This window comes from Corythoichthys intestinalis, chromosome 15 (assembly GCF_030265065.1).
Source record: "Corythoichthys intestinalis isolate RoL2023-P3 chromosome 15, ASM3026506v1, whole genome shotgun sequence".
In the NCBI taxonomy this organism is placed as follows: Eukaryota; Metazoa; Chordata; class Actinopteri; order Syngnathiformes; family Syngnathidae; genus Corythoichthys; species Corythoichthys intestinalis.
In genome coordinates, this window is record NC_080409.1 from 31,585,923 (window position 1) to 31,596,446 (window position 10,524).

The 10,524-nt window shown below is 41.5% G+C and overlaps 1 protein-coding gene across 1 annotated transcript in view; it reads right to left on the bottom strand.

The window, feature by feature from the left end:
• The window catches only part of capn3a (calpain 3a, (p94)), a 33,796-nt gene extending 27,446 nt beyond the window's left edge, over positions 1 to 6,350 (bottom strand). Inside the window, exons 1-2 of the mRNA XM_057859151.1 lie at positions 6,020 to 6,350; positions 3,463 to 3,532 (exon numbers count right to left, since the gene is read on the bottom strand). Coding sequence (XP_057715134.1) covers positions 3,463 to 3,532; positions 6,020 to 6,271 — 322 coding nt within the window. The 5' untranslated portion in view covers positions 6,272 to 6,350. The remainder of the gene's footprint in view (positions 1 to 3,462; positions 3,533 to 6,019) is intronic.
• Positions 6,351 to 10,524: the final 4,174 nt, after the last annotated feature.

A 10,524-nucleotide genomic window follows, 5' to 3' on the forward strand; every position in this document is an offset into this window, starting at 1 on the left:
TTTTAACATTGTTCATAATTATAAAAAACAATAATGATTCATGATTTTAAAAATGAATATAATAATTGGTAATATTGAAGTTTTTCTTCAAAGGCCAAAAATAGTCTTTTTGCCCTATAATGGGTTCAAAGTCTTAAGCGTCAATTTTTTAATAGTAGTGACCACTGTATCTGAAAGGGTTAACCGTGTATAGAAAATAATAAATCCTCTGAGGCTGACAGGGTGTTAGCTCCAATGTGGGAAAGCACTACTTTTGTCTAAATGAAGCTCCTAAATTAATTTTGAAGTGTTTCTCTAGTCCCAAGTTTATGGCAAAACACTTTTTTTGGAAGCAGCTCAAATCACTTCATCAAATTTCTTGATCGCAAGATAAAGACAAAACATATTTTATATAAATGACATGCCTCGATACAGTTAAATATAGTTCCATGTCAAAAGATGGCAGCAAATCAATCATTTCATTGCTTTGACAAGAGACCAAAATTTGGTGAGATTTTCAGAAACTGAGACTAGCTAAAAGAAAAAAAATAGCGACTGCCAATGCTCCGCCCATTTCCGAGCTTCTCAGGTGGCCATGTTCCTTTTTTGTCTACTGACGCAACATTTCATTGTTTTTTGTTTTTTTTTGAGCGGCTTTCATGCCTTCATTGATGCGCTCAACAATGAGAAGTGCTGCTGACTGGATTCCCTTCCAAACGAGTAAACTCATCGGGGGAGGCCACATGGAGCGGGGACTGGGGATGGGATGCCCTCAAATGGCTTGTGGTCAATTTTCATCTCGTTATAGTTTTATGACATTTTTGTTTTACATTTTTATCACTGTTGCACTGATACCAGTATCAGAAGGGGCCCTGATAAAGCACTAAAATACAGGTATCAGGAGTACTATGAAATAATGCAGCGATACTACCCAATATGTGCTCTTCGAGATTTAGTTTCCAACCGCCGGTTGTCCTTCCCAAGATGGCCACCAATTACAAATGCAGCCGAAGAAGAAAACGAAGAAGAATCATGAAACTTGAGGTAAAAACAAATAGCTAAAAGTCGATGATTTTGTTTTGTAAGGTGCAGGGCCAGCCCAGCCTATACGCAGACTATGCAGCTGCTTAGGGCCCCTGACCACTAGGGGGCCCCCAATCTGGCAATTGTTTAATTTATATTCTATTTTGTTTACTACAGTTTGCTTTATTTGACTTTTGTGAGTTTTGATAATTGATTACAAGCTTAAAAAAAATAAAAGTTCTTCCTTAACTTCTTTCTTTCCTCTTTTAGAAAAAGGTTCGGCACTATCTACTGTAAGTACTGACAAATCATTTGAGGTGAGAAATTTGAAGTATGCAGTGCAACAAAATCTGATTATTATACAAAATATGGACGTATGGGTTGGATTGCATGTATGGGTTTCACAGTACACTGTGACGAAATGGTGGGCCAAAAATATGGGCCCCTTTGCGTTATTTTTCTTAGGGCCCCCAAATGGCCTGGTAAGGTGGTAAATGATTGAGTCGAGTCCTGTGGTGTTTAAGGAGTTTTTATTCTGCTCATTTAGCAGTCATATTTTCGATTTTAGAGGCTGTACTTTAAATTGTGGATAAATGTACATGTAATATAGTAATACTAGCCAGGATTTGACTTTTTAAGAGCACTGACATTGACATGAGCATCTTTAAAGATGTTAGCTGTGTTAGAAGTTGGTAAAACAGGAGAAAGTAGGCAAGCGAAGTTGTGTGGTCTCCAAGCAGAAGTGATTGGAACATGAGTTAAGCTAATGTACTTATGTGGTATAATGGCATTGACTGTGCGCTCACAAAGTTTGTATTAGTCTTTCTCATGTTTCGTGGAGATTTTAAGCAGTTTCTGACCAAGCCATGCTCCATCCATCCATTACCTACCACTTAATCTGGGGTCAGGTCGCGGGGGCAGTGGCTTTAGCAAGGAAGCCCAGTGTTAGGTTTTGTGTTGGTTCCCTCCTTGTGTATCCCTGTGATTGCCCATTGATTTCAGCTGTTGCCTGCTCCTTGTGTATCCTCCAATCTGCATCCTCCTGTGTCATCCATCTGTTCCTCGTTGTCTCGTTACCCCTTGTCCCTGTGTGCATATAAACTAAGTTCCTGTTCACTCCCTGTTGCGTCATTGTAAATGTCGATGTCAAGCCCTGTCCAAGCCCTCATGTAGCAGTCCCTCCGATTAAGTAAGTTTTCCCATTCCCAAGCCACCAAGCCAGCCGGGGGGACATAGTCTCTCCAGCATGTCCTGGGTCGTGCCTGGGGTCTCCCGCCGGTGGGACATGCCTGGAACACCTCTCCAGGGAGGCGACCAGGAGGCATCCGAGCAAGATGCTCGAGGCACCTCAACTGGCTGTTCTCGACGCGAAGGAGTAGAGGCTCAACACAGAGTCCCTTCCGGATGACCGAGCTTCTCACCCTATCTCTTAGGGAGAGCCCGGCCACTCTTCAGAGGAAACTCATTTCGACCGCTTGAATCCGGGATCTTGTTCTTTCGGTCACGACCCACAGCATGTGACCATAGGCGAGGGTAGGAACGATGATCGACTGGTAAATCGAGAGCTTCGCCTATTGACTCAGCTCCTTCTTCACTTCTACGGACCGATGCACAGTCCGCATCACTGCAGATGCTGCACCGATCCGCCTGTCGATCTCCTGCTCCCTCCTACACTCACTCGTGAACAAGACCCAAGATACTTGAAATCCTCCACTTGGGGCAGGATCTCATCCCCGACCCGGACCATAATCTCGGATTTGGAGGTGCTGATCTTCATACCGACCACTTCACACTCGGCTGCGAACCGTTCCAGTGAGAATTGGAGGTGATGGCTTGATGAAGCGAACAGCACCACATCATCTGCAAAAAGCAGAGATGCAATGCTGAGGCCACCAAACAGGACACCCTCAATGCCTCGGCTGCACTAACAAAATTCTGTCCATAAAAATTATGAACAGAATCAGTGACAAAAGGGCAACCTTGGTCCGACTCTTACTGGGAATGAATTTGACTTACTGTCGGCAATGCGGCCCAAACTCTGACACCGGTCATTCAGGGACCGAGCAGGCCTTACCAAGGGGCTCGGTATGGCGAACTCCCGAAGCACCCGCCACAAAACTCTCCAAGGGACACGGCCGAACGTCTCCTCCAAATCCACAAAACACAAGTAGACCGGTCGGGGGAGCTCCCATGCACCCTTGAGGACCCCGCCGAGGGTATAGAGCTCGTCTACTGTTACACGGCCGGGACGAAAACCACACCAAGCCATGATGGCTATTATTTTACATTCAAGTGAGTATGCAGTAATTTAGTATTTTACATATTATAATATAGTGTTTATTTGTTTTTTTTGTTTTTTTTAATGTGGTATCCAGGTATCGGGAGCAAAAAAAAATGATATCGCTGCAACACTAGTTTTTATTAGTTCTATTCATACAAAAACAAAAGAGTTGAACATACCGAGATCTCCCTGGCAAATGTCGGTACGGCTGGCTCCTCCAACAATGAATTGTGGATTCTCGCTAATTTCCTGCACAAAAACAGTTAACAAAAAAAAAAGGTGCATTTACGCTTAGTAAAGTTAGTAGACTTTCTTCAAACCTAATTATCATAATTTTCAGGCTGTAAGCCGCACCCACCAAATTTGACACGAAAATGGCATTTGTTCATAGATAAGCTGCACCGGACTGCTGTATAAACCTCAGCTGTCCTCACTGTATTATGGGATATTTACACTTAAATATATTAACGGTTAACACTTTTTTTGACAGCAGCGTCATAAGACTGTCAAATATGACATGACACTGTCATGAGCATTAATGTACGCTTATGACATGTCATTAAGTGTCATCTGGCAAATTATCTCACTTTTGAATGGTTGTAAAAGATCTGGACTGGACATAAATGGAGTTCGTGACACAATTTTCTGTATGACACGTAATGACATCTGTCATAATAATTCATTAATGCCCATGACGGTGTCATGTCATAATTATGACAGTCTTATGATGCCACTGTCAAATAAAGCGCTACCTAATAACTCAAATAAATTAAGAAATAAGCCGCACTGGAGAGTGAGCCGCAAGATTTCAAATGAGGGGAAAAATGTAGCGGCTTATAGTCTGAAAATTACTGTATTGATTTAAATAAAAAAAATAATAGGTAGATTAAAATTTTATTTTTTTAAATAGTTAGACCAGATAGCATACATGTATAGCTCCTCAAAGCAGGGGGCCCTGAGGTTTTATTTTGGTCACTGGCAGAAGTCCAACACGACATGTCGTCTAGATCAGTGAAAATGCCGCAAATTTAACCCATTTTGACTTAAAACAGGTTTGTTTGTTTGTTTTTGTTTTTTTTAAATTTTACATGTACATTTTAATTCATTGACTGCCAATGACGACGCTAGACGTCCAATCCGTTTTGATCCTCCAGTCAAAATGGATTGCAAGTCCAGCAAAGTCAATGGCACTGAAACATGAGCATTCACAGCTAGTCCTCCCAATTGAAATGAATTAGACATCTATTGCTGTCAATGGTATGCAAAGCAATGAGTAAAATACTTTACTATGGAAAAAAACAACAACTATAGAGTGTTACATGAATAGATTTCCGTTTTAAAAAACAAAAACTTTTATTACCATTGTATGGATTTATAATGACAATAATAACTAATAATATTTACTAGACGTTTTTTTCCGAGCAAAAATAATCACTTGCTCTTTGAATGGTTAAAGCTTTTAAGTGTCAACTTTTGAATGGCTTTCCAAAGTTGTGACCTCTATGCCCGAAAATGTTAAAAGAAGACGGTTTGCTCTGCTGTGCATTCCATTCACAGACATTCACCAGTCACCTTCGCCTCCTCTTTAACTCATTGACTGCCAATGACGGCAATAGACACCCAATAAATTTGAACTAAGAAGGATGGCAGTGAATGATCATGTTTCAGTGCGGTTGACAGCAAAGACAGAAGTCCAATCCATCTTGCCTGGGAGAGATGGCACCGAATAATTGCCAATGAGTTAACTGTATTCATAAGCAATAGATATATTCTTACCCGGCTAGTTTTCCCTAATTTTCTCCATTTAGTTGCTGCCAGAAGAGTGGGCCTGCGACTTATACACAGGTGTGATGAAAAGTCAGAAGTGATATTGAAGATGAAAATCAATGGATTTGGTCGTGACATACAGTGGGATGGAGAGTTTGGTAAACAAGTTACATTGTATTGTGTATATGCCAAGAGTAGAGATGTGCCTGGTGTATTACCGGGGTAGCTCTACCGATTTCACCAATGAGACGTCGCAACAAAAATCACATGAGTTCTTTATACCAATTACACGCAAGCTTGCCATTCTATCTTCACGCCAGCCTGTTCAATCATGTTGTGTCTTTAAAGTACCGTAAAAAATGAAGTACTTAATATTGAGCGCTGCCCTCAACAATACTAGAAAGCGCGGATTTGAACCTCTCCCGGAAAACCGGGAGATATAATCCTTTTAATTTCAAAATAGTAATTATGAAAGAACTATACTGTACTGACTATTCAAACTCAGAACAATTTTTTTCCACCAGAGGGCAGTCATGCTCTTTGGACAAATAATGCTTCACTTATGTAATTTTTTTCTCTCGTCTCTCTTTTTTTTGTATTTCAGTGGCTTAATGTGGTTATGTAATGGGTTGTTGTAAAGTATCATTATAACAATAGTCCTAGATAACTTTGTGCTCAGAAAAAAATACCATTGTTTAAAAAAACAAAACAAAAATATAAGCAGTTACTCATAATGTTACTCATTGCTTGAGTATTTTTTCACCAAATACTTTTTTACTTACACTTTTTGGACGACTACTTTTACTTGAGTAATATTCTTTTGAAGTAACGCAACTTTTACTTGAGTAAAAATTTTGGCTACCCTACCCACCTCTGGGTAACCTATTGTGCTGTTCTTCTACAACTAAACCTTACTAGTCACATGGCCGTCAACCATACATACATTTGTCTATCCCCCCTTCCTCTTACTTTGGGCCTCTTCCAGACGATGTTCCTGACTTTGTTGGATTTGTGTCCGAGCTCTCTGAATCCCAGCGACTCGCTGTTAGCCGGGAAGGAGTCGTCTTCAAAGAGGGTCCCGCGCTGGGTATACTCTCGTCGCAGGGCGCCAAAGTCCTGTCCGTTAAAACGCAGTGGCTTGTTCACTGTTCCTTCGCCGTCGCGCCGCTCACGCTCCCGAATGAGCCGGTCGCAGAAAAAGCCAGACGGTGTGTAGGGCATCTCGTCCCCCTCGCTCTCTCTCGCCTGCCTTCTATAATGTGTGTGTTTGTAAGTGTAAGTGTGTATTTTGGGGGGGACTGAAGTGACCAAGCTGGACGCACTGGCATAAATCCAAAGAACAAGTGCCTGATTGGCTCCGAGCGGCGGTGACGCGTCCTCAGAACGCTCAGAAAAAGTTCATTCAGCCAACATGCGTGAACAGAATGGCACATAACACGCACATACGCGTGTATTGTACACGCCGGTGTGTGGTGGACACACAATGGCGCGTCGGTCATTGTTAGGTGACACAAAGGCCAGCGGGCCGTGTCGGAGGCCATCCAAAGCATGGCCGCTGGATGCCCTGCCTCAGCAGAAGGCATTCAAGCGCCTCTCAATGGAGCTCAGAGTCGAGCAGTCTCAGCAAGAACCCATTCTGAGCGCCACAGTCCTCCACAGCTGCACCGGATTGTCTTGGAAAAAGGCAAAAATTGGGAAAAAGTATCCCCCAAAAATGCAACAGGACAGTGTGTGTATAGGAAACTAGCAATCAAGGGATGCCATTGGGTTTACAGTTACAAGAGCGGAAAGGGCCTAAACCCTTAATCCAGCGCTTCTCAATTATTTTCTGTTACGCCCCCCCAAGGAAGACGTAAATGTTTCGCGCCCCCCAAACTCTGCTGCCTTCGTAAATAGTATCATTCGTCTATAATATTACTATTATAAGTACGCCTCTGCCTCACATTGTCCTTTTTTTCTATTAGAGAAAATAACAGAGATCAACTTATAAACTTTATCCACATTGTTTTGTTTGTAACAGAAAAGACTTAACGCGCATCAATTTGCCTGAAATAAAAAAAAAAAAAAAGTCACATCCAAACTGTAAAAATACACTCAAGGTACATTTTTGACTATTTGATTCTGAAAAATAAGATCAGTAAATAATAACACATTCAAATTGATGAGAAACATCAACTCATGAGGACAATATGCCAAAAAAATTGACCGAAAAAACAAAAGTGAATAGAAGAGGAAGAAAAAAAAAAGTGTCTTTGGACAGAAGGACAGTTTTTATCTTCGCTGCTCGCTGCTCACAGTATCAGCTCCAGTTTGCAATGGTGTGGGGTTATTTTGCACTGAGCATGCTAACAATTCTCACTGGTTTACTGATATAACACTGACAAAGCGGCACAATTGTTGGTAATATTCGGCATGTTTTCGCTGAAAAACAACAAAGTGGCTTATTGATGAGATTGGGGACTTATGTCTTTAAATGGCGTCTTAATTGATTTCGCTTCCGGCTGTCCGCTATAATAATTTTTAGACACAGTTAACAGTGGTCTTTCCCAGGGGTGAAAGTGAGCAGGAACGGTCAGGGACGCAGTTCTGGTATAAGATTCAGGGCAGGAACGCTGTTCCGGTATACGGTGCTTTGAGTCTGAAAATATGACGGCAACTGTCAAAACGCTATGTAAAAAAAGAAAAATACAAAGCTGCCACACATGCATTTCAGCTCCAAGAAGAAAACAATCTACCAACATCAAATTCACATACACAAGTGTTAACAACAAGCAAAATAATGTTGTGCGTAGGGTAATCCGTTTCCACCAATATTTATTATTTATTTTATTCCACGGACGGCATGGAGGTTTCCCCAGCTGCTGCAGTTATCTGAGTCTAAAAGAATTCACAGCAAAGCAAAACGCCTGGACTCATTTATCCGTTCAATTGGATCAATTTGGATGAATTCAAAAGTTTTCTTTGCATTTCAGTAGTTTTGACCCCCCCCACCCCCCCCCAAAAAAAAAAAAAAAAAAAAAAATTCTGGCTCTGTGGTGACCTTCACTTCAGGGAGTTCCGTTAAGAAATTCTAACCGCTTTCACCCCTGGTCTTTCCTCATCTACTACTGTATTAAATGTCAAAGCCAAAAGGCCCGAAAAAAGCGCATTCTCGGCGGCCGAAGGAGAACCGTAGGTGAGGGCGGCCGTTGTGACGATCCCAAGCCTAAAATGGCACTTCTCGGGCGGACACGTGAGAACCGGAGAAGACAGTGGGTCACTGCGTGAATCCGGCCGCCGGAAAACGGCTTTCGAAAACGGCACGAACACGAGAACCTGTGTTTCTACCAAAAAGTTCTATTTTGGTTTCATCTGACCATAACACATTCTCCCAGTCCTTTTCTGGATCATCCAAATGCTCTCTAGCGAACCGCAGACGGGCCTGGACATGTACTTTCTTCAGCAGGGGGACACGTCTGGCAGTGCAGGATTTGATTCCCTGGCGGCGCATTGTGTTACTGATAGTAGCCTTTTTTACTGTGGTCCCAGCTCTCTGTAGGTCATTCACCAGGTCCCCCCCGTGTGGTTCTGGGATTTTTGCTCACCGTTCTTATCATTTTGACGCCACGGGGTGAGATCTTGCATGGAGCCCCAGATCGAGGGAGATTATCAGTGGTCTTGTATGTCTTCCATTTTAATTGCTCCCACAGTTAATTTCTTTACACCAAGCGTTTTACCTATTGCAGATTCAGTCTTCCCAGCCTGGTGCAGGTCTACAATTTTGTCTCTGGTGTCCTTCGACAGCTCTTTGGTCTTGGCCATAGTGGAGTTTGGAGTGTGACTGACTGAGCTTGTGGACAGGTGTTTTTTTATACTGATGATGAGTTAAAACAGGTGCCATTAAGACAGGTAACAAGTGGAGCCTCGTTAGACCTCGTTAGAAGAAGTTAGACCTCTTTGACAGCCAGAAATCTTGTTTGTAGATGTCCAAATACTTATTTTCTTTAATTATGCTCTCGTGTGTTCTTGCCTCCAGTTAGGGTTTTGCTGTTTATTTTATTTTATTTTTTTTAAATGCCCTCCTGTTTAAGAATTTTCTTCCCCCAGAAAATTGAGATTTTAAGCTTTCCAATGATGTATCACACATGCATATAGGACAATTTTGAAATTTGGCCAAATTGGGGGTCTCAGAGCAGAACTTCAAGTCACCCGAGTGTTTTCCGCCGTATATTTTCATTTAACTCATTGCCTGCCATTGACATTGATCAATGTCCAACTTTAAACTAGGAGGACTGGCTGTGAATGTTCCAATGCAGTTCACGAGAAAGAACGCACCCAGCCCTCTTCCACATAAAATGGATTGAATGTCTGATGCCATCATTTGCAGCTCATGAGTGTCCAATATAAGATCCTGTACTATCCTATATTTAAATTAGGGCTGTCAAACGATTAAAAATTTTAATCGAGTTAATCACAGTTTAAAAATTAATCAATCGTCATTAATCGCAATTCAAACCATCTCTAAAATATGCCATATTTTTCTGTAAATTATTGTTGGAATGGAAAGCTAAGACAAGACGGACGTATACATTCAGCATACTGTACATAAGTACTGTATTTGTTTATTATAACAATAAATCCACAAGATGGCATTAACATTATTAACATTCTTTAAGTTAAAGGGATCCATGGATAGAAAGACTTGTAGTTCTTAAAAGATAAATATGAGTACAAGTTATAGTAATTTTATATAAAACCCCTCTGTGTGTTTTCGTTTTCATAAAATTAGTAAAATTTTCAAGCAAAAAATAAACTAATAGCTCGGCATTGTCGATGTCGCCAAGCGAGACGTTAGATGGGCTCTCTGCCTTTCTTCCACAGTGTCTTTAACTAGGTAAAGTAGTGATTGAAATTAGAGCTGAAACGAATACTCGAGCAACTCGAGTAACTCGAGTTTAAAAACTGATCCGAGTAATTTTATTCACCTCGAGTAATCGTTTATTTTGACAGCTCTAAGCATCACGTTTTGCTCGGACTACTTTTAATGCGGGACAACGCGCTGATGTCACGTGCGTAGAGGAAGAAGCAAAAAAAACTTACAACAACCGACAGCCGCTACAAACGACGCCGACGTTGCTAAATACTAGCCCGCACGATGCTACGTTGGTAGGTAGCGTCTGATGAGTCTCATAGAGATAACATGTATGTTGAACTGGATGCGAAATGACAGAATCAGCCGCGTCTGGGCAGCGTTAGTAAACAGCCGCCATCTTAAAGCAGTAGAGCGGTAAACGCTAATAAAGAGCACTAAGCGCTAATAAATAAATATTAACATTACTGTCACTAACTCAAGTAACGTTAGCCCTGCGGAGGGCTAGGTTTCTATTAATTATGCCCACTTTCGATGCGTGGCTAACGTGTCTTACATAAGGCTTTAACATAACATAGCGTTGTGGAGTGATGAGGGTGTAAAATAAAAACTCAATAATGCTAAC